The sequence below is a fragment of the Antechinus flavipes genome, chromosome 4 (assembly GCF_016432865.1).
Source record: "Antechinus flavipes isolate AdamAnt ecotype Samford, QLD, Australia chromosome 4, AdamAnt_v2, whole genome shotgun sequence".
Lineage (NCBI taxonomy): Eukaryota > Metazoa > Chordata > Mammalia > Dasyuromorphia > Dasyuridae > Antechinus > Antechinus flavipes.
Window position 1 is genome coordinate 282,209,248 of NC_067401.1, and position 25,643 is coordinate 282,234,890.

Sequence of the window (25,643 nt, forward strand, 5' to 3'; positions counted from 1 at the left end):
TTTTTTCCCCTTTTGATCTGACTTTTATTGTACAACATGACAAATATCTTTATTTTATAAATGTGGAAACTGAGGTCTAGAGAGGTGACATGACAAATAGGACAAAGGAGAACTGTGTCCTCAGGTTTTCTTAATTCATTATCTGTTTACATCAAGAAAACTATAAAATGCTGCCAAACAACAACAAAAAAAAAAACAACAACAGGAAAGTTCATTAACTCAATTAAGAATTTCCCAAACCAAATGCTATCTTAGAAAAAGGAACCATCATGAATGTTTCAGAAATAAAAATAACTGTAACTATTTGATTTCTTTGTGTGGCTGACAATTCAGCACCCTCCAGAGCATAGTCAAAAAGCCTACCGCTTCTCCCTGAATGTAGGTCCCCTAAAATATAAGATATGCTGACTCATTCATGCCAGCAATGAATACTTCTGGTCTGCTTTCAGGTCTGACTCCTGAGCTTCTGGAACTGCCATACTTTGATGAACATGAAAGGACTCCCAGCTTAAGGTGTGGTCTGATGCACCCTGCTGTAAACATTTTGTGGTAAACAGGTCTATAACCACTTCACCCATTTATTTCAGTTTAGAAGTTTGTATAAATGCAGGGCAGTAACAGGCTATACCCAGCATGAGCCCATCTGACCTTGACATAAATCTACTACATCATTTAGGGCACTGATCTTATATGCATCTTTTAATGCACCTCATTTTACAAGTCTTATTAAACTATGTGCTTCAGCCAATATACCCCTACCACTACTTCATTTATGACTCCATGCATGGTCTAGTAAATATGCTCTTTAGTTTATTCATGTATTGATGCATTCTGAATCACTGTCTGTCTATATTTGTGTGTTCTTTCTCTTCCCTCTTGCCCAGATCAACACAGTTTCTTACATTTAAAAGCCAGCAGTATCTTCAAAGATTTCAAAGAGCATCTCAATGACCAAAGAGCTGCATGTCATATTATTAGCAAAGTCGTAAGGGATTTTACTTGACTAGGTAACTTTTCAATCAGTTTGCTGCTTTCTTTCAGCTAAGCATTTTCCTTAATAGGTAGGGATTCTTTACCTGAGGTTCATGAATTTGTTTTTTAAATTTTTTTAATAGCTGCATTTCAGTATAATTGATTTCCTTGGTAATCCTAAATATCTTATTAGATGTTTTAAAAACATTATTCTGAGGAGTCTACAGGTTTCACCAGAATGACTGCTCAATGAGTTTGTAACACACAAAAAAAGATTAAGAACCTTTTCTTCAGCTCCTTATAATGATTTGTATTAATAGTCTGCCATTTTTTGTTAATATTATTACAGTGATACTACAATAGGCTATCAGAGCTTAAAAGGGAACATCCTGTATTACAGAAAGCTGACCGGAGAGTCAGGAAGACTTAGATTCTAGTCCCATTTCTAAAATATACTGCCTGTGTAGCCCTTACCAAGTAGCTTCACCTCTCAGTAGTTTGGACAATTCTGTAATAGAAGTTGCAGAAAAGATGATGACCTTCATTGGTAAAGGAAGTTTTCTCTACCAATGAAATCACAGATTCAGTCCCTATCTCTACAATACTAATATGTTTTCTCTTCAACAGGTTATTAAGAATATGCTCATTTGATTCTGTCAACTCTTGAAGCATAAACAAATTTCTCCACAAAAAAAAATATAACCTGGATCTTAAAAAAAAAAAAATATGGGAAGTAGAATTTGATCACAAAAGTCTGAGAAAAAGGTCTATGTACATCTGATTTTAGACTGCATTTTGAAATATCCTCCATTATTTTTGTCTTTGCTTTTAGCAACAGCAGATTTTCCTTTCCCTCTGAAACACTCCTCTTCCACCACATTACCAAATATCTCTGGTATGAACAAGTAAGAAGAAAGTAAAACTCAGCACATTTTGAGATATTAATGAAATATTGATAGAAAATACAAGATTTCAAATGTGTCCTCTATTTTTGGGGGACAAAGCTGTTGAGCACTCCTTTTGGATTCAGGGACCAGTATTTTAATGATAGTTCTTTCACTTATTACCTATGTTCCCTCTCTGGGCCTCAGATTCCTCACCTATGAAATGACTCACATGACTTTAAAGTCCCCTTGAATTCTAAAGCCCTAGGAGTCTAAGGGGAGAAAAATCACACTCAATTTATATTTTACAAAAATAAGACATCAAATTTAATTTAGTCACCAGAAGAAAGTATACCAAAAACAATAATAACTGCTAAGTACCCAGACAAAACTGAGACTCAAGTATAATTTGTACAATAAACATTTCCTCAGATTCTTTCCACAGACAGTAAATGAAATGCAAGTTAAGAAATGAGTTCATTATCAGCGACATAGCCTGAGAAGTCGAATTCCATCAGATGCCTGTTATTGTCAACATGATCACTGAGGATGGTTTATAATGCTTATTGCATGAAAGTAACAGTAAACAAAATCCATTTTGATTAGTGGAATTTGAAATAAAAGATTCTATATAAAAAAAGAAAGGAAAGAAATAAAGAAGGAAGATAGCCAGGAAGTGGTATTAAGGTTTGATTCTCAGCAAAATGAGACTAAAGTTTACCTATCAGAGCTGAGTGATCTAGTAGCAAAATTTAAAGTTAGTATGAAGCACCAGAAATATGTTCATATAAAGAATCCACAAGATGTATTCTATAATTGGAATCTGGTATGCTACAAAGTTTAAACAATACCTCAGCTCCACCCATCCACTTTGGCTCATCAGGAAATTCCGCACACAAAATATCCTCTGATTGATCAGTCCCCAAAACATGGTAGAATAGCTTCTGGTGAAGATTTGTGGATGTCTCAGTGCCTGAAAGAATTAAGCAATTCAGTTTAAAGCCATCATCTATGAGCTATTCTATTTATTCCAGATAATGCCCTACATTTAGAAAGCTGAGTAATGTGTCCACCACTATTTTCCATCCATCATAGAGATGGGAGATTAGCCCAGACATCAATTATACTTAATTGCTGAGTGTTATCAAGTAGCATTTAGCTTAATACTTTTTTATTATTGCTATACAAATAGCAACCCTACCTGTTAAATGAAAATAAAATTGATATAATATCCTCCCATAACCAACTTTAGGATATTTAGTGATTTATGTGCTCCATTCTAGATATTTGTAGTAAGACCACTTACAGTACTGCCTTTAGCTTTTGATAAATAGTACAGCCTAATCAGGAATAGAAAAGGACACTAGCATTCTCAAACTCAATCATCACTAACCATCATAATTACTATAATGGAAGATTAAAATAAGTAATAACAACTGCTATTCTTTTCATAATTACAAAATCACTGTGTAAGATTATATGCCAACTCTATACATTTAATATAGCTAGTAATTTCTACATTTTTAACATCTCTTGAGCACTCTGTATCCATAAAATGGGGAACTGTTGCATAGCAACCAACCATCTTACAATCAACATTCTTGTCCTGCTGTCCAATGAGCTCTCTTTTACATCAACGGAAATCTCCAGACAAAGATGTTATAAAAATCCTACCAAGAGAGAGCAAAAGCTGAAAGCTGGAAGCAAAGGAAAAACACTAGGATACTTATGATCAATTTAGATGGAAAAAACAATGATTTCTGAAACATGACAAGGGGACAGCTTTCACTGTGAATTTCTTCCTGTCAAGGAGTAACAAGCAAGCCATGATCCTTCCTTGCTGCACAAAGAGGAAAAGAAAGAGGAGGTAAGTCTACCTCAGATGATGACATTTCACATTATCATCTTTCTAACATATTACAGGTATGCTGATAGTTGAAGAGCAGGTAAGGAAGGGCTACAAGGAAATTCTATTAACATCTTTGCCTCCAGCAATGCCACTACCAAAACCAATACTAAACAACTGCAAGGATTGTAATAATCTTCTCAAAATCCTCCTGGACAGTATAACTGGTGTTCTGGGAAATGTCACCCTTGCCTAAAATAATATCGGACAATGCTTAGTTATTTTTGTCATCAACTGTCCCCAAAAGCCTCCTTTTCTGACATGTATCACCTCCACCATGATCTTACCATCACTTTTTCCATCCTGTTTAGGGTAGCAGTTGTAGAACATCCCCTTTCCATCATGGGTCCAAGCCATGCAACTAAACTTGACTCTTTCTAAAACATCTGGAAGATCCTTGTGTCCATCAACTTTCATAAATTTGATAGTTACCCAGTCTGAACCACTGGAACTCAGACCATAAGAAAAATATTCACCATCTTCACTGAATGCATAGCCTGTGGATTATGAGGAGAAAAGTCAGCAGAAGTACACAATATTATTAGCATTTTTCAATATACCCTTTGCCCTCTGAACCAAAACATTTTCCATTATTGATATCTTTATACTGATTTCAGGTATGAAATGCACATTTAAAGTAAAGCATTTCTAAGATTTTTAGAATCTTTTGTTTATACCATAAAGGGAATATGGCAACAATTTTGAAATTCATGACTGAATTATGATGAACTTCAAATAAAAGAAACTATTTGTAACCATTGCATAATTTGGAGTAAATTGACTGAAAATTCTTTTTATAACAAAATTTTTCTGAGCATTCAAAAATTAAAGCATGTGGCCCATTACTTCTGATTATACAAGTTCAGGCTTAAAGCAAAAATAAGCATGTAAATGATGTACACTCCAAATGGGAAAAATAAAGGAAAAATACCATTTTTGGTTGGTTAGTGATACTGTACCTAGTTTTTTAGGATCAAGGGAAGACAGAAAGAGTACATCAATGAAGGTTCTTTTAATGGAGAGAGAGATTTTGTGTGTGTGTGTGTGTGTGTGTGTGTGTGTGTGTGTGTGTGTGTGTTTAAATGATCCTTGAGGGCACTGTTTTATCAGTCAGTGCCTTGAACATGTAGGTAGTTAATAGTTATTGGAATGAATTATAACTTTTTTCTTCAGTTTTCATTCAATGGTTAATAATTTAAAATATGTTGTATAATAGTTACATAATATACTTATATAATGCTATGTTGGAGATTATGTGTTATGATATATAATTGGCATATTTTATAAAATATTTTACATAATAATTATAACTTTATATAATTCCCTAGTACCATGTCATCCTCAGTTAAAATTCAATTAAGAATAATGGAACTGGAAATTTCCCCTTTGGTACAGGTTATCTAATAGGTGAAAGATAACATTAAAAAAAATGTATAGTTTCAGACATTTTGTATCTTTTTAGACTAACTTTCTGGTCATGGGAAGCTGATTTAGTTGGAAAGGAAAATTTCACCTAGCAAATGATCTCTGTCACAGATGATAGGACCTTAGGCAAATTAGCACACCATTCTGAGCCCCAGCGTCTTCATATACAAAATGAGTGGGATGGACTAGATTAGCAATGTCTAAATTTCTCTCTAGTGATCAGAAATTAACATAACACTCAAAACTTTTATGTATCCAGACTACACAAATTACCATTTTAGCCTTTTTTAATGAGAGAAAATATTGTAAAAAAGAAAAGCCAAGTGGACCCAAACAATGTCTAGTTTGGGCCACACAGCAAGACATTACAAGCTGTTAAACTCCATTAGTCTAAACCTTGGAATGCTAGCTAAGTATTTTGGTTGCATTTTTTAAAGTCAATAATAAGTATTAGGGCAGTATGTTATATGCCTAAGAATCAGATGATTTCTAAGATTCCTTAGAGCTCTAACAGTCTATGATACTGTAATCATTTGATAATTACAAAGCTAAAAGATTTGATTGGAAACACAATGTAAACAACAACATATTATGCGTTGTGCCTTATTCTTAAATGCAAAGGAAATTCCTTATTGAAGGATCCTTTTGAGATCATCATGTATTCACCCAAAATATTTTGCGTGCTGTTTGCCCGCTTAGATTGAAAAGTCTGTGAGAGCAGGGACTATTTTTTGGCCTTTCATTATATTCTCAAATGCCAAATTTAACTATATATTAAAACTACAGACACAAATTCAAGCTGCAATTTCACTTTCAACACTGATTAGTAATTATCATCCATGCAGTGGCACATATAAAATTAACAGTGCTTCAGAAAATGGTATTATTGGAAAAAATGCCTCAAAGTAGTAATACATTTATAAGCAAAAAACAAAAAAATAATAAACCTCTGAAAATATCTAATGAAATAAGGGGCTATGACATTTACACAATTTTTCAAGAATTCCTCTACAGTGTCAAATTTCAAATTCTGCAAGGCTGCCAGCTGCTTTTCCAAAAGGCAAAAGAGGTGACAGGGAATAGATAGAATCAACATTTTTTTTTCTACTGAGAAATATACTAGAATTTTACCTCAAATTAAAAATTTCCACTTTCCACTAGGTAACCCTTAAGAGTAAATGAAGGTGACCAGAAATACCTACTCTTTCATCTAGGATTGTCAATATATCATGGGTCAAGCCTAAAGCAATATGTCCTGCCCATCAGTAGGTGAGAGGCCTCTTTAGAAACATTAACTAAGTAGAATTGCACAGTATATATGGCTACGTGAAAGTCCAGAAAACTCAAATTCAAGTTCTAACTATCACATACAAAGAATGGGTAAGTCCTTTAACTTCTCAGTGCTTCAGGAAACTCTAAAACTATAATTTTGCAGAACAGCTGTTGATGTTCAATAACACAGGACATTTTCTCAAAGGGAATTCCTAACTATCAAAGAAATATCACAGGTGTGGCCCCAAAGAAAAAATTACAACTAAAGTCTTTTTTTGAATTTTTCTTTAAAAATGTGTACCCTCAGCAAGGACTTCCACTATCACAGGAATAGACTTTTGTTCATTTGAAGTATATCAGCAAAATGGAAGTTTGGTAAATCTGGTCACTCTATTATTCTTGAGACCAACTAGGTCACTGCTAATACAGCAGAAGAGATTTCTCTCAAAGACTGCTTGTCTTTTACTACATTTTGAGGTCAGAAACTATGCTCAACTAACAGTCCATACTCCTAAGCATAGATATTTATTGCATATTTCATTGTATGAAATTTTCTCTTCCTATATTAGAAGAGCTGTCTCTAGGTTTTTCTCCATGTAACAAGAATAAAGGCCACAGAAGTAAACAGACCTAAGTATCTATGGGAAATAAATGCAATTCTATATATAATAAAAATCATTAAGTAGACATAGCCCCAAAATGATTACTTGAATTGAAGTGAGATCTAGTCCTTCTCTCTGGATTCCTCCACCATCCCTATTTTCCCTATAACAAGGTGTAATTGCTGTATGAATAGTTTTTTTCTGTATAAAAGATTAATTTTAAAGCACCCTATCACTAAACTTCAAAGAAAGTGAAGGGGAAAGTTCTAAGAGGAGAAGGAAAAAGAAATGTATTTTTTCCCCTTATGTTTGAGACATACTGTTCTTTAAGTTCCTATACAAAGCATGGGAATGATTTTCATTCCTACTTCATTGCACCAATATAGAAAAGCATGATGTGATATTGATTTTGATTATATCATGTGAAATTTTGTTTTCCTGATATGGAATTAACACTTATCCAAAAAAAAAAAAAAAAAAAGAATTTATTAACAATTCACACTCCCAATAATACTGAAGCCTATATCAACTTTTCAAAAAGGACTGGACATGGAGTCTGAGAACCTGGGTCCTAAACTTGATGCTGACACTTATGACCTATGACCTTGTACAAGCCAATTAATCCTTTGAAGTCTTAGTTTTCTCATCTGCCCAACTGAATAAGATGATTTATAAGAGTCTGTCCAGCTCAGATCTAATTCTAAGCTGTTATGAATTCAATGAGATGTTCTGCAAGGCTTGCTCACCTCGAAGAGCCACAGTGCCATCATCAGAAAGCTTGTTTGGATCAAGGAATATCCTGGCTTCACCATCTAAAGAATCCTGTACATATAACACTCGTTGGTTCTGCAATCCTGAATTATAAAAATGAAAATATCTGGAAGACAGGCAAGAACATTACATAGTTAATTTTTGTAAATATATCTTGATTTATCTAATATACAAAAACATTAAAAAAAAAAAGAAACAAAAGAAGCCAACAACAAAAATTTAAAAATTACATCACTCAGGCAGAAATCATAATCAAACCAAGGCTCTTTTGATTCTAACTACAAGGACATGAAAAAATAGAAATATAAGTAATCACCTTATATAGTTGCTTGAGTGCTGATATAATGCACTATTGCAAACAGGTAATAGAAACTCAACATGTTTAATGACAAATTGAATTGCTATTTATCCTATTCTTCCCTCAAAATCTGGATCTGGACTCTTATATAGAGAGACCTGACAAACAATTATCTAGTCAATTATTTTTCAGAGACAACTTTATAACTGGAGAAGGATTTCACAGTCCAAAGAGTTATTACTTTCACCTTTAAAATTTATAAATGCATTAATTTTTATACTGTTTTTGTTGAACCATTTTTCTATATCCTAGGAAAATAATTTTCAATACAAATTAAATCCCAAATACCTTTTTCCTTTCTTGAAGTGGCAGCTATACTTGGGATAGTCATATAATTCAGTCATTCTTTCTTTGTATAAACCTCTAACAGGACACTGCTCAAGAAAGGGCACTGTAATCTTATTTTGGGCCTCCACAAAAGCCTGGATTAAAAAATAAAATTGGATACAAAACAAATCAAAGACAAAATTTTCCAATAAGAAATGTCACTTATCAACACAATCAAAGCAAAAATTAACAAAAGTTAATTTTTTTTTTCCTTCTAGAGAAACAAACACTTACTTCCAAAGTACTGTTTCTCTTTTCAATTGACATTCAAACCACAACACCCACAAAAGTTAGACAAATAAAAGTGGATCCTCTAAGCTCTGTTTAAAGATTATTCAATTCTGAGTTACAAACAGAAGAAAAAGTAGTATTTAATAATAATAATTATTTCAAACTGCATTATTATTTATTATATATATATAGGGATAAACCAATGCTGGTTCATTATACTGTATAAAATATACATACAGGTTAGCTACTTTATCATTCTATAAGGTTCTGTCCTTTACCAATAACTATATTTAGCTATGGAGGATTTAGCTACACTCTTCTACAGAGATACAGAGAAAAAAAAATAGTTATTTTTAAGGAGCATGAAGGTCAGCCTGGCCCACTTAAATTCACCAAATCCTTCACATAGGCATGCTATACATAAAGCATTCTTTGAATGACCTACACAGAAATCATTTATTATAGTGATGTTGGTAATTTGGTTTTATGCCAAGGAGGACAAATTTTTTTTTTCAAGTTAAGCTACTTTTAGAAGTATTATCCTTAATATTTCACATTGAAAGTACAAACTTGAATAAAAATTCTAACCAATTATGTTGCTATTCAGTCATTTCAGTCATGTCCTACTCTCCATGACTCCATTTGGAGTTTTCTTGACAAAGATACTGAAGTAATTGGTCATTTCCTTCTCCAGGTCATTTGATATATGAGTAAACTGTAATCCGTTAGGATCATACAGCTGGTAAGTGTCTTAAGACCAGATTTGAACTCAGGAAGATGAGTCTTCCAGATTCCAAACCCAGCACTCTATTCACCATACCACTTTGCTGCTCTGTCAGCAAATAAACTTCTTTTCTCAAATTTTGTTGTCTTTATTTTTACCATGCTTCATTTTATTTTATTTTTTCAATAGTATTTATATAAAATAGTTTTCAACATTTATTTTTTGTAAAACTTTGTGATCCAAATTTTTCTCCCTCCCTCCCTTTTCCCCTCCCCAAGATAACAAGCAATCTGATATAGTTTGTTAAATATGTGCAATTCTTTTAAACATTATTTCTGTCACGTTGGTCTGCTTCATTTTAGATATCTAGTATAGGAATTGTCATATAGATTATATTATACTTACTAATTATATTATCTTGGACAAGTCATTTCTTATTACTCTATCACAGGTTTTTTCATTTATATAAAATGATATTATTAACAGACCCTATCTCAAAAGATTGTGTTTTCATGGAATAGTGTTTTCACGGAAAGCTTAGCACACAATGGCAATTCAATTATAACGGATACTTCCTACCTGTCTATATTTGCCTTCAGCTTTCCAACTTCTTCTTGGACAGAAAGACCCCAAACTTCTAATCTTATTCCATTTCTCCTAACTGATCATTCTTTCCCTATTCTCCTGCCCAACTCCATCCTCTTAAGGAGCAGGACTACAGACTTATTAGTTCACTGAAATGTTAGTTGCAAAGTAGATACTGTAACAGGCATTGCCTTTAAGAAATGTCCACCTAAAAGTTAAGTATGTAGGGAGAGCATTAACAACAAAGATAGATGAAAACGTGGTCAGAAAGCTTATAGATATACCATAGTTGTAAAAGAAAGGTGAATATCTGCAAGAAAAATACTAAAGTGATCTAAAAGAATTCATGCATTTCCAAAAATGTTCTGCTTAGTCTGCAGGAATAATTTATAGTCTGGCTGATTACAGTGGAAAAAAAAAAAAAAGAAGAAGAATATGAGCAGGGAAATGTTTTAAGATAGAATGCAAATGTGAGGGGAGCAGGGAAGAAAGTTAAAAATAAAGGATTTAAAATTTCTGGCTATACAACATTGTATTTCTACTTTTCCTTTCATGATTCAGATAAAGAATTAATATTAAAGTGGGTGGCTTCAATTTCTAAAGCAGATTCCATGCTATAAATGTCAGCATTAAGAGATTTTAAAAACCTAATTCCCTCAAAGGTTTTTGTAAAAACTCCACTACTAAGCCAAATCATGCTTTATGCATCTAGCATCTTTTTTAAAAACCTATTCACCTTCTAACATTTAACTCTGTATATCTGAAATTTCTCACAACCTGAAATAACCAGGTTTTGTTTTCTCCTTTCGTCTATATCATTCTTTAGTTTGGGATACTTTGCTGATAGAAAAAAATTGACTAAAAAACATTGAACTGATTAGAAAGGCCTTAAAAGGCGTGCCTGAGTTTGATTTAAGCAAAATGTATGCCATTTGGGAGACTATAGAACTACAGAGTCAAGTACCTCAATTTCTTCATCTGTAAAACAAAAAAAAAAAAAAAAAAAAAAAAGACTAAATAATTACTAAGATTGCTTCCAGGTGTATTCTATAACTGACAGTTCCTCAAAAGATAAACTAAGCCTTTCTTTGCTTCAAGGTGATAGGTGATTGAATGACTGCCTTCAAAGTACAAATATTTTTGTCTTTACAAACTAATACTCTGTTTACTATTGTCAGAACAAATATTACATAACTGATTTACATTTGCCTCATGAGCATTAGTCTTTCCTGCTTGGCAGACTCATAGAACTATCAGATATGAAAGGCTAACTGGTCAAGCCCTTCCAAAAGCACAAATCCCAGTTATAACATTCCCAATCACCCTCTCCACACACACACACTTTGGTGTTCCCCCATATCTAATACCTTCTCACCTCAAGGTCTTTCCTCAAGTCCTTTTCTTCCTTCTCTATTGCTGAAATGTTCTTCTCATCTACAAGTCTTATACCTAGCCTCTTAAAGGCACAACTCAACAGATGGATACTTTTTACATGGGACTTTTCCTGATTCTACCAATCATAAGAGGTTATCCCCTAAGCCTGAAAAATACTTTATATTCATTTTGTATTTTCTCATTGGCATACATTGTTATTAAGATATCAAGAAACACCCTATTTTCCAGAGCTAAGACCCAACAAGCAAACTATGCTCTGAACTTGGCATAACAGTAATCCTTTGTGCTTACCTTTTAGAACGGATGGCTCCTGGGCTTGGGAAAGCACTAACAGACCCAACATGAAGCCCCGTTATGGACTTTTCTGGCAACCTTGCCTCACTGTTGCTGTTGTGTCTCACTACTGTTGCTATACTGCACTGTTTGTCTCTGTCTAGCCAAACTAAAGAGGGTGTCCATACTAGGGGCATGTTCCTGGCACATATGTCACTGTTTGCAAGCCATTTCCCTCACTTTGAAATTAAACTTCTATTTCATTCCTGACTCTCCTGTCTTAAACCTGGTGTGTTCAGCCAACTACACAGGTTACAGGCCAATTACATGGTTTATATCCCTCAGTAGAATGTAAGCTTCTTGAGAGGAGGTGCTTTTTCATTTTTGTCTTTTTATCTCCAACATTTAATACAATTCCTAGCATACACTTAAATGATTTCATCAATTTGGGAGTTCCTTCCAACTATACAAACTACACAATTCACTCACATCTGCTCATTAACTTTCACTTGCATCCATCCAAAAATTCACTACAGTTGATCTCCACAACATGCTGGAGAGACCATAACAGATTTCTCCTTTAAAAAAAAGGCAATGGCAATGTAACCACCCAGCTATCATTCCTTATAGTAACCAGAACATCATCTTTCTATCATACAGGTTTTTATTTTAAATTCTTATTAATCTCCTTCTTAAAATGTGGTGCTCAGAAATGAATACAATTTTAAGATGTATATGGTATGTAAAAGACAAATAACAATAGGTATTCCTGTCCTGTTCTGGGAAACAATGTAAGCCTATTGTAATTAATCACATTCACATTGGGGTTGGAGGCTTCCATATTGCAATGTTACTTCATATTAAGGTTCTAATTGTCCATTAAAATCTCTAAATATTTTGCCCCTGAGAAAGAGGCTAATCTTACCTATCTTACATCTAAAAAAAATGGATTGGTTTTTTAACCTAAGTACAGACTTTTTTTTTCCTTTAAAATTTAGTGTTAGTTTTAAGACATTCCTCTGGTTATCACGATATTTTTGGTTCCTAATGCTGTCACCCAATACAATATATCTGCTACTGCTTCCAGTTTTCTATCATTTACAAATTTGATAAGTATGCCAAATTCTGCTTCCTTCTGAAGTTACTGATCAAAAAGGAAGCAGCATAAAGTCCAAGAACAGATCCTTTAAGTCCTCTCCTACACTATGTCTTTCCATAACTGCTCCTTGGGTCCAAATAATCTTGTCAATACTGACCAGTACAACCATCTCTCCATCCTAACTATAAAGTTGGCATGATCTTTCAAAGACCACTGAAAATAACCTCACAACATTTGCAATTCATTCAGAACTAAAGATGTAGTTTACCTGACATTGATAAGCCAAATGAATGGAGGGAATCGGGGGCTTTCACCAAAGTCTCATTCATCTCAATTTCCAACTTCCTAACTTCTCTAAGAAAGCTCTCCTTTCCCAGAGCCTGGGAAATGAACCTGGCCCTTCTTCACCTACACCAAGATCTTGGGGAGCTCACCAAATAACTGACCAAGCTCAGTTGCTTTTCCAGCATTCTGCATATCCTGAAGTAGAAGTTGGCTACACTGGAGTTGAAGGACACATCACTGGAATTACCCTCTATTGCCCCCCCCCAAAAAAAAAAAAAAAGACAGGAATCATTGAAGGAACAACCAAAGTGAAAAATATCATTGTGAAGGAATAAAAATTTTGCAAAGACTTCAGAAACTAGGAGAAATAAAGGTCAAAAAAGAGCTATTTCCTATTTGAGAGTAATGAAATAAGTATGAATAAAAGTGGAAAAAGAAGCTTTAGGAAGGATAAGCAATTCTAGAACAATTACTAGGGTTTTCTGAAAACAATTTATCATTTATAATTTATATTTATATATAAATAGTTCTCATTTATAATTTAAGAATATAATGTAATTTTTTTACATGTAATCAAATATTACTTCACTTAAAGATTTCCTAATTATCAATACATGCAAGCTTTAAAGTAGTTTGGTTCAAACTAGAGAGAATTCCCTATAGAAGGTGAAGAGCAGTAAAGTGTTGCAGTAGATGGAGCTCTTCCTTACTGAAGTCAGAAAGACCCGAGTTCAAATATGATTCCAACACTTACTAGGTATGTGACCTTGACAAGTTACTTAATCCTGTTTGCCTTAATTTACTCATCTATACAATAAGTTGGATCTTTGCCAAGAAAACTCTAAATCAGGTCATGAAGACTCACACAAGACTAAAATTACTAGAGAAACAATAATAATAAAAGTCCTTCAAAATATCCCCTCTTTAGAGATATTTTGAAGATTGCATGAAATCCCAGATAATTGTAAAATTATCTCAGAGAGATTTTACCACTACTCAAAAGAGATTGTCCTAAATGTTGTCAAAGGAAAAACAAACAAAAACAAAAACTCCAAAGGGATAGAGAATGTTTACTGTCCAAACTATAACATTAAAGGAACTCATCAGTACCTTGGACAGATACCATATACATGCCTTATACTTAATGGGCACTTAATATATGTCTGTTGGATCAAAATCCCAATGAGTTGGACCTAGAAATGATAGGAGGTGAAAATGGGATTTAGTGTTTTCAGTAAGCTTAAGCTACCAGTTGACAGAAACAACAATATGCTCTCAGTGATTCTATATGGTTGTGAATCATGGAGTACCACAATTTCTGAAGAGTCAAAATTGTGGGTGATCTTCAGGGCAATGGAGAGATATGTTATGGATTTTAAGTAGTATACAACATAATGGGCAATAATAACTAAAACATGAGAAATGATATGGCATCATATCCGAATGGTATGATCACAAAAGGGAACAGACTAGTCAAGAGCAAAAAGAAAAGAGGAAAAGATGGGCTGTATGAGTGTTGCACTAGTCCCTAAAATATATATTAAAACATCAAGAGAAAGGGAATGCTGGGTAGAGCTATCATGAAAGACTTACAGAATGACACTGATAAGGATCACACAGAATTATAACATATGGAAAGGCTGAGATCTGGAACAATTACTGAGACCAAAGATCTATCAATGTATCAAATTTAAACTAGTCTGTAATGAAAAGAATGAATCAGAGGCAAGAGACAAGACAGAGAAGAAATTTACAATAGTCTAAGAATGAAGTAATGAAAGCCTAGACTATAATGAGGGACTGAAAATGAAAAGGTTCACAGAATCATCTACTTAGAGCCAGAAGTGACCTCAGAGGTAGTCTAATCTGAATGCCTCATTTTACAAATGAGGAAATTGAGGCCCAAAGAGGATAACTGATTTGTCCAGTCATACAGGTGCTATATATAAAAGTTAGGCTTTGAATCTAGGTCCTATGGTTCCAGAGCTAGTATTCTTATAGTTCCAGAGCTAGTATTCTTTCCATTGTAGAGAAATATTATAAAAGAATCAATAGAACTAGATGACTGACTCTCCAATTAGTGTGTGAGCTACCTGACAAGAGGAATTGTTTTTTACCTTTTTTTGTATCCCTCAACAGTACCTTAATGAATACCCGATTCACTGATTGACTAGACAACAGTAAGAAATACTTCAAGTCAAGTGATTGGCAAGATAATACCTTTGGCCAAAAAATAAGTTTCTGTATATAGTGTCAGATTTTTTTTTTAAAAAACATGTTAGTTTCAACTGTTTTTTTTTTTCCTTTTCTTTTATTCATTTTCATAAAGGACGACTCTCTTCAAAAGGGAGAAGAAAAGGATATATTGGGAAATGTTAGTTGATATAAAAATAAATACATTATTAAAATTATTTTAAACAAAGAAGTGATAAGAAGCCCAGAGACAATGGCACACACCCCTGGTTTAGAAGTGGCAACAGAAAATAAGGAGTAGACTAGTGCCACCTTACTTCTTATTAAGACAAAAAGATCAAAGGGGGAAAAAGAACTTTCCACTGGAGAAGGCCTCAGAAGTATCATCTGGGGAAAGTCAGAGTACTGGTTAAAAACCAGGTAGTACAAAAGAAAGAGCAGAGTTATTTATTAGTTTGAAATTTAGCTATACTATTTATACCTATGTGGTGGTAATTCACCTGTGTGAATCTCAATTTTTTCAAAAGATCAAGGGCCAAAGACAGATTTCAAGGAGTACATAAAGTTGGATGATGGGGAAATGACATTTATTTTCATTAACCTCTAAGTGAAATTTAACATTTCCCTCAATTATGAATGTAGACAAAAAATGCTATTCTGAGAAGTGAATCCATAGGCTTCACCAATCGCCAATAGGATCTTTAATACAAAAAAGAACCTATATCCTGGATGATTTCTTCTTTGTCGTTACTGTTTGGTTTTATCATTTTTCCCCTTCAATAGTATTTTATTTTTCCAATTAGCTGTAAAGATAGCTTTCAACAATCACTTTTGTAAGATTTTGAGTTCCAAACTTTTTCTCTCTCCATCCTTTATTTACTCCCTCCCCAAGACAGCAAACAATCTGACATAGATTATATATGTACAATCATTTTATACATATTTCCACATTTGTCATGTTGTAAAAAGAAAAAACAGAAAAAAGGAAGAAATCACAAGAAAAAGCAAACAAACAAAAAAAAGGTGAAAATAGTAAGTTTTAATCCTCATTCAGTCTCCATAAATTCTCTCTCTGGATACAGAAGGCATTTTCCATTCCAAGTCTATTGGAATTTTCTTGGATCACTGAATTCCTGAAAAGAGCTAAGTCTTCATCACATAATCTTGCTATTTCTTTGTATAGTGTTCTCTGGTTCTGCTCACTTCCCTCAACATCAGTTCATACAAGTCTTTATGCTGGATAATTTTTAAACTAAGGTAGTTTTAAACTCTGAATTCTATGATATTTGGCTTCAGTTAAAGCAAAGAATCCATGTGAAAAGTTTACTCACAAAAGTAAAAAGGCTTGATAGGGAACAAAGGAATGGACTAATGGAGCTGAGATAAAGTGGTATGAAAAGCTAAGTGCAGGTAATATTCAAAAGAAAATAACAGGGGAGAAAACAAAGAACTTAACAAAAAGGACAATGATCAGGAAATAAAAACTGCCAGCATCTTCCATATAGCACAGTATGATTGACAAAATACTTTCTCATAACAACCTTGGAAGATAGAACACACAAGAATAAAACAAAAAGAATAAAATGAGCTATCGGAAAACAGGTATACAACTATTATTGTTGGAAGAGCTATGAATGGGTTCATCTATTCTGGAAAGAATTCTGGAACAATGTTCAGAATTAACAATCTTAGAACATCCTTTGACCCAGCTATACAACTGCTAATTCTACACCCCACAGAAACAGAAGAGTAAGGAAAATAATCTACAAATATATTTATAGCAGCTGTTTTTGTGGCAGCCCCAAAATTAAAAACTGAAGTGGCACCCTTCTATTGGGGAATGGCTAAAAAATCTGTGGTGTGCTGATGTAAAGGACTATTATTGTACTCTAAGAAATGATGAAATGGACAATTTCAGAGGAAACCTTAATGATGCTAAGTAAGGTGAATGGAATTAGCAGAATGATTTATCCAATAAGAACATTATGAAGAAAAATAATTTCACAAGACTTTAGAACCATGATCAATGAATTTATAAATCACAAGTCGTCCCCCCCCCAAAAAAAAAAAAAAAAAAAGAAACACATCACTCACCTCCTAACAGAGCAGTAAAGTGGGAAGAAATATATAATTTTAAACATGACTAATGTGGGAATTTGTTTTGCTGTATTATGTAGATTCACACTAAAGAATTTGTTTGTTTTTAATTTTCTCAGTGGGGGTAGAGGATAGTGGAAGGAACATACTGTTATTTTTAAAATATCTGTTACTTGAAAAAAATTTTTAGGAAACTGAATCTCAGAGAGATTGTTCACTTTGTCCAGGTTGATAGCTATGGCAAATAATAAAAACAGGATTTGAACACAAGTGCTGTGAGTCTTTTCACTAGATTACTTACCCTTTAAAAGAAGATAAAAGCATGAAAATATCAAGGGAATGGAAAATGATGATAATTAGAGGGTGGTGCCCATGCATGTACACACGCGCGCACACACACTCACACCCCTCTAGGGTTTTTGGCCAAAACAAAAATAATTACTATTTACACTCACTCTGAGACAATCAGGCCCAAACAAAGACAAAGTGGGGCTTGGCTTGGGACCTATTATTGCTCAACGAGTGATGTGGGCTTAAGGCCATAAATCCCAACATATCTTAGGAAGTTTCAGCTATCAAAAGAGATAGAAGTGAGGAAATGGGGAAGAGGAGAAGTAATATAGTCACCAACTAATCTCAATTTTCCAAAGCTATAAAGCTATACAGCATTTTTTTTCTTCAGAAACACTGAGATGTAGTTGGTAACTGACAGATTCGTAATCAAAAGCAGCACAGTATAGTAGAAATAAGTATTACATCTGGACCAAGGAAAAACCTGAGTACATAATCTGACACATTGGCTGTGTACTGGCAAGTTACCTAATCTCTCTGAGTCTCAGGGATAAATATAGATAGTACCTATAGCATCTAGACTGCAGAAAAGAGATAAGATACGAATGAGATAACATATGTAAAATGCTTTAAAGTCCTCTATAAATGTGCTATTAGCTTTAATGCTTTTTAACAACCATTTATTAAGAGCCTTCTCATGCTCAATGGTGTCACTGATGAGTGGGAGGAATGGGATGGATAATGATTTTGCAGCTAGAACAGATGTCTTGACCCTGGGAAAATCCCAATATTAATCTGAAGTTCAACTCTGCCAAAAAACAAACTGATGATAACTTGGACAAGTGAATCAGATTTCATACTTCCATTCTTTCTTTGAGACCAAAGTTCTCCTATCTATGTTCTTGAAATTTTAGATATTGTCCAAGCTAGACAACTCAAATTAAAAACCCTACCATGTGAGTATTTTGGTTCTTAAAATTCGGTGACAAAAACTACTCATTTGACATTTTTTTAAATTGACCACCAGTAATAGACTTGAGGAGAGATTTTTCTTAGTGCTTAGAAGATATATGAAGATTCTCTATTGTTCTCAGAAAATTTTGCCTGTCTGAAAATTGAAATTAATTGAATTTTTCAATTATGCAGTGGGAAGGACATCATGATACAAGCTAATGTCCAGCACCAAGCACAGAGTGTAATATATAGTAGGCACTTTATAATAGGCATTTGGTTATTGCTTGTTGGAGGAATGAATTCTTTTTTATTTTTTTAAAAAGCAAAACTTTTTTAGTCTGAAAATGATTTATTGCATCAGAGCCTAGTAAACTTATACCAGTTCAGCTAAATTCCCATTTATATAAAGAGAAATCATGATAGGTATGGAAAGGAGCCAAGAGCTCTATCCTTACTCTGTTATGACTACCTTAGACAAATCACTTTTCTTCTTGGAGTGTGAGTTCTGTCACTTGTAAAATCAGGGGAAAGAGTCTAGGGCAGGGGTCCTCAAACCACAGCCCTTGGGCCATATGCAGCAGCTGAGGACAATTATCCCCCTCACCCAGGGCTATGAAATTTCTTTATTTAAAGGCCCACAAAACAAAGTTTTTGTTTTTACTGTAGTCCGGCCCTCCAACAGTCTGAGGGACAGTGAACTGGCCCCCTATTTAAAAAGTTGAGGACCCCTGGTCTAGGGAAACCAGACTTGAATGAATCTGGAGATGTAGGTTTGAATTCCAGTTCAGACAATAATCATAAAGCTTACGAAAGTCACTGAATCCCAGTATAAGAATTTGCCAAATAAAGATAATCCTTGAATACCCAATGTCACTGATATGTTTTGTGGAAAGCACTCTAAAACTTAAGCACTTCTGGGCCCATGAATTTTATAGCTTGAAAATATTTACTATGAAAACAGGCATAAAACACATTAAGTCAACATAAGGGCAAAAAAAGACAAGGTCTTCTGCAGGTTCACTATGCCTATTCTCTTTTTTATTTGCTCTGCACAAAGAAGAATGGGGTAGGTGTTTGCAAGTTATTAATGAAGTTTATTAAAGTTATTCTGATGCTACTATGAGTATCCCATAACAACAACACAACAGATATACTGAATTGTGCTAAAACACCTATTGGGAAAAAACTTTAGGTTTTTTTTTAATCCTATGATAAAAATGAAGAATGCTTCATTTTCTCCCTTTAGGCCAAAGATTTTCAAAAAAATGGTCCACTTAGAACTCTAAATAATCTTAATATTACTTGCATATATAAAATGCATTAGGAAAAATAGTTTTGAGTTTGCCTTTCAAATTTAGGAAGAATTATGTAGATTCATTATTTTTGAGAGTCCATCAGAATTCTAGCTTTGCTGTTGGTGACTTCCCTTTATCTTTTGCTAAGTATTTTCCTATAAATACTTATAAGAAAATCTAAAATATTATTTTTAAACTGTTGATCCCACTGGTTTTTGTAACTAGTACTTGCCAATCCCAATTTGCCTGTTCCATATTTGTTAGGACTCTAATGATAAGAGTTCATCTATGAGAAAGGATCTCAGTTTGTCACCCACTGGATCAATATATTAAATGTAAAGGAAAAACAAAGTGTACACACTCAGACATAGTATGTCTATAAATAATCATTAATTTGGGCATAATTTTAACATTGCTAAGTTACTGAAATAATTTAGATGAGAGAGTGATCGGTCCATCTTAATATGGTAGTCAGAGCAACTTCATTTACATATGTCTCTACTAGCCAAGTGCTCCAAGATTCCCAAAATGGGAACCAGAAAAGATAGGAAAAATAAAGAATAAAAAAAGGATGTTACAAAAAGAGAATATGGATTTCTTATGCTAAGACTTGGCCAGTAGCTGCAAAGTTGATTCTTGTTTTTTAAGGTGATCTCATTTTAAAGTATCAATTACCTTTGTTTGTTCACTATCTGGATCTTCAAGCCAAACATAGGGGTCAGAGATCTTAGACCCATGGTAATCTTGTACCTGCAAACAAACAAAATAAAATACAAAATAATTGGTGACTGCTTCAAAGGAAGTTTTCCTAAAGAATTGAATATATGGGGATATTTTTACTATAAGCTTGTAAAGAGAGAGATAGAATGCTTCCATCAATTCAATGGTTACTTTTTTGGCTGATTACCACATGAACACAGATTTTGGCAGCTTTTGAAAGGTGTCAAGGCAGGCAGGGACAAGAGTGGGAGGTAGGGGGATGCTCAGAGAAGAGAGACTTACAATGAGAAAAGAAAATGCTTGGGCAATATAATGCAACAGAAAAACCTTCTGCTGTGCTAATGAAATCTATAAAGCTTTCTTCCTTTAGAGGCACATAGTTATACAATTCAAGGAAGAATGGAATACCAACAGACAAACTTTACACAGTTTGCAAGGAAATAGCCCCACATTATGTCATGTGATCAGATTTCTAAAAAATGAGTTTAAAACACATGAAAACAAAAACTGCCCTCAACTGCTGGATCACCAACACATCTTTTTTTGGCACCAATTAAAAAATTTAATTCACCTACTGGAAGGATATTTCAGAAACCTGAGTTTCCCTGTAGGAGATGTACAATGTTCTCTTAAAAAAAAAAATAAATAAAAAAAACTTGTCCAAACAATACCCATTCAGACTATCATGATTTGAGAAGAAATAAAAGAAATTTGTAAGAGTGACAGGAATCTGACAGCTATACAACCTTCTGGATATTAACAAATTATGACTAAAGGATTTATTTCGCAGGAAAAAAAGTTAGAAACACTCTCTAGCTTGCACCATTTTGAAATAGCCATTTTTTTCTAACACAGTCTCTGAACATTTCTGATTTTTGCATCAGTGCTTCAGTTCATTGATGGCAAGCTAGTTGGTAAGTGAATAACTTTCACTTGGCTCACATTTTTTGTTCTAGAACAATGAGAAAGCAAAATTTACCCATCAAAAAATATATACATTCTTTCCCCCAAAGAACAATCAAGCACCATCAATGATATTTGAAAAATATTAAGCTTGGCTGTTAGTCAATCATGTCACCAGGTAGAAAGAAGCTACTGGAACCTGCTTTCACTACAGCACACTATGAATCTGGCAGTAGTCTTGAGACTACTGATTCTACATACCTGTCTGACCTTGAGTTGATGGCCAGTGTTTAACATAGAACAAGAGGAGCAAGTTACTACACTGTTAGAATCATACCCCAAGTGGCATAGTGGGTTCCACCTGTTCAGTAAAATGATCACTGCTAGAAAAATAGCCAGGGCTCCTCTATCAGCAGCACGTTTTATCTGAAATCTAACAAGAGGGCATGTTCTAGCACCAGGCTCCTACTTTCCAGAGGGTCCTCTTATGTTCACAACTGCTCCCACAAAGCATTTACATACAAAAATGGATTAAAAGAACAGTTAAAGCAGTAATATTTGTGATAATAAGCACTGATACATAGTCATGGAAAATGGCAAGCCCTGCTTTCATTAGATAATAAGTAGATAAGAAATAAAGAAGAAATTAAAACCTGTGCCACATTCACATTGCTGGGTATCCAAAAAAAAAAAAAAAAAAAAAAAACCTAACAGGACCTTTTAAAACAATTTTAATCCTTAATTGAAGCTAATTTTTATATCAATTCATCTTGGAGACACAATAAACCCTAGCTACGATAAAGAACTTCAATTGTAGAAATTACATAAATAATCTATGATTTGTGATAGTCTTTTAAATTTACCGATGACTAGCTGATTACAGGCCAGAATCAAAATTATTTTTGCTATACTTTGCACTGGTTTATTGTTGAGGGTACCAACATCTTTCCAGTTTTCAGGGGTTACAACTTTAATATCATCCTTGATTCCTCATTCACTGTTACCTTTCAGATGCCAAAATTTCTCATTTCTATCTCTAAGACTGCCCTCATATGCCCTCTCTTCTCTATTCTCAGATTTACAATCTCACCATTTCTCATATGAATTAATATAAAATCCTCCTAATTAATTTCTTTGCATCAAATCTCTCCTGTCTTTCAACATACTCCAAACATCTGCAAAAATGATTTTGCTAGAGAGTGTAACTATGTCAATGGTTCTCCCTAACCTTTAATAAATCCCAGTATCTCCATATTGACCATAGACTCAAATATCTCCTCCCTGAACATCTGAAGCTCTTCACAACTTGACTGCATTCTATACTTTTAGCTTTCAAACACATTATTTCTTTCCATGCATTGTAAAATCTAACTATATTGGTCTACTTGCTATACCTATACTACATCTCTCATGCTTATGCCTTTGCAATAACTATCCCCTCAAGGTTCCAATACCCTCATTCCTCATATCTGGTTCTTGAAATCTCCAGGTTTCTTCAAAAATCAAGAAAATTATCTCCTACATGAAGCCTTTTCTAATCCCCACAACTGCAAGTACTTTCCCCTTAAAGTTATCTTGTATCTCCTTTATGTTTTACATACCTATCTATGTATCTTATATATACTTACATATATATAATGTTTTCTCCCCTGTTAAATTGTAAGCTTCCTGTGAGCAGAGACTGTATCTTTTTTTTTTTTTTTTTGATCCCCTGCACCGAGCAAAGAGCCTGACATAGAGTGGAAACTTAAATGCTTGACTAATTCCTCTACTGATAAAGAACAGTAACTTTTCTAGACTTATTAGATTTGTCTGAAACTAAGTGAAAAAATGACTTTAGCAGAGTGACATAATATGAATCAGAAGCAGGTTTTTCTAGTTCCAAGGTTAAGCCTCTATCCTTTATGTAACTGTGCTGACTTTTTCCTCTCAATAAGCCTATTTTATAGTCACTTCTCCCCCCTCCCTTAATAGCATATAAAAATACTTTTAATTAGAAATTAGACATTTTAATTTAGAAATTTAATTTAGAAAATTTAATTAGAAAGTTTTATTTTTTAAAATTCTAGCTGGCAATTCACTTGTGGAAAAAATCATGGCATAAAGAAATCTAAAGGTTGAAAAAAACATGAGTTTTCTTAGTTCCAATCCCACCTCATCTTTTAGAGAAATGAAATCCTGTAAGGTTAATAGAGTTAGTATCAGAACGTACTCAGGGGTCCTAACTTGAAAATTAAGAAAATAATAAAAGTCAGGTATAACAATGTACACCCATGTTCCGTATCACTAAGGCTAATGGATTTCTTGAGCTTGGGAGCTCTGGCTGTAGTGGATTAAACCAACTGAGTGTCCACTCTAAGTTCAGTATTAACATGAAAGCCTTCAGGAAATGAGGAAAGAGAGGAGAAACAATTTGTTTATAGAGAGGTGAAAGGGCCAAGGGTGGAAAACAGAGGTAAAAACTTCTGCTCCAATATAAGTAGCCCCTGAAGTGAGGTGAAGGGAATCCAGTCTTTAAAAATAAAAACTGTCAAGTCAGAAGAGCAAAGAGGATTTAAAGGGAGCTTGGATTTAGACATGGTGAGTTTGAGGTTATGGTGGAACATTTTGAAGGATACTGAAGATGTGGGTATGGAGATTTTTATTATTTTCTTTCATTTCCTTTGTCTGGTTATAGCTTGGGGCTATCCTTAACTCATATCCATTCAATATCTGGCAACACCTCTGTCATCTGTGCCTTCCTATCTATTCTATTGTAGTGAGAATAGATAGGACACACCTATCTATTCTATTGTAGTGAGAATAGATAGGACACACTTCAGGCCCTTATTACCACCAAGTTGTACTATAATACTAGCTTCTCAACAGGTCCTTCCTTCCTTTATTCCCTATCTTAGAATCTCTTTTTTTTCATTCCAATGTTAGGTTAATCTTTTTCTTGTAGAAGTCTGATCATGTGTTGTTTTTTACAGAATAGAAATAACATTTTGTTTAAAAACGCTTTAGAAATGTTTGAAAAGCACACTGACTTAAAAGTTAGGAGCCCTGAATATGTTCTGATTCTAATTCTGTTAACCTAGCAGGATTTCATTTCTCTAAAAGATGAGGGGGTTGGAACTAAGTAAACTCATGTTTTTTTAATTGGAAATTCTAGAGCTACTTGTATTGAAAATATGGAGATTACTACGGGAGAATATAGAGAGAGAAGGCCATGGAAAGACCTTTTAGAAGATCCATTTTAAGGAATCAGTGAGAGGATGAAGAGTCCACTAAGAGAGAAAAGGAGTAGTTAGAGATAAAAGAGAACCAAAGGAGTGTGATGTGCTGAAAGTAAAGGATAGAGATCACAACAGATATTCATCAAGTATTAAGAGAGAATAAAGACTGAGGAAAAAAACAACAAATTACTGGATTTGTTGACTTTGAAATCAATAATCTTTGGGCAAGAATAATTTCAGAAGTAAAGTAATAGGAACAAAAGTCAGATGGCAAGAAATGGAGGAGTCACTGGGTAACAAAAATTGGAAGAACTGGATATAAACATGTTTTTCAGAAAACTTAGCAGTGAAAGAAAGGGAAATAGTAAGAAAGGAAAGGGAAAAGTGTCAGAGTCTAGACAAAGTTTGGAACAGTTCACGGTGGAACAAAAAAAGGGATTTGACTAGGATGGAATAAAGAGTTTTGTTAGAAGGTATGGCCCTTGAACATAGATTATTTTTATTTTTGTCTATGTACCCTTCAAAGCATAGTACAATCCCTTGAATAAAGAAGGTGTTTAATAAATGCTTGCTGAACTGCAGAGCTCCATTTAGAAATCTTTAGAAGTCTTCTAATATAATGACATCATCATTATTATTTATACTAGGCAATAGTTAACCCACAAATATCCATGAGAAGCACTTATATTAACAGATGCTTCCTTACAAAGAAAATGAAAATAAATTACTATGGTTAGCATCAAACAGTGACTTAATGTGGAGTTAGAATTAAATTTTGGCATTCCATAGGCCCAATAACATTCTCAAATTATGGACAAGACACTGTTCTGTGTTGGTGATATACTTCACTCAACTAAGTAAAC

General features: G+C 33.9%; 1 protein-coding gene and 1 long non-coding RNA gene across 2 annotated transcripts in view; both read right to left on the bottom strand.

The window, feature by feature from the left end:
- Nucleotides 1-25,643, bottom strand: part of PREP (prolyl endopeptidase) — a 144,173-nt gene that overhangs the window by 114,171 nt on the left and 4,359 nt on the right. The window contains exons 2-6 of the mRNA XM_051997461.1: nt 20,615-20,689; nt 8,479-8,612; nt 7,808-7,938; nt 4,050-4,259; nt 2,708-2,829 (exon numbers count right to left, since the gene is read on the bottom strand). Of these exons, the coding sequence (XP_051853421.1) occupies nt 2,708-2,829; nt 4,050-4,259; nt 7,808-7,938; nt 8,479-8,612; nt 20,615-20,689 (672 nt within the window). The remainder of the gene's footprint in view (nt 1-2,707; nt 2,830-4,049; nt 4,260-7,807; nt 7,939-8,478; nt 8,613-20,614; nt 20,690-25,643) is intronic.
- On the bottom strand, nt 24,084-24,521 carry LOC127562043 (uncharacterized). The gene is made up of 2 exons (XR_007953595.1): nt 24,342-24,521; nt 24,084-24,303 (listed from the first exon to the last, which is right to left on the bottom strand). It is a non-coding gene; the product is annotated as an uncharacterized LOC127562043 (long non-coding RNA).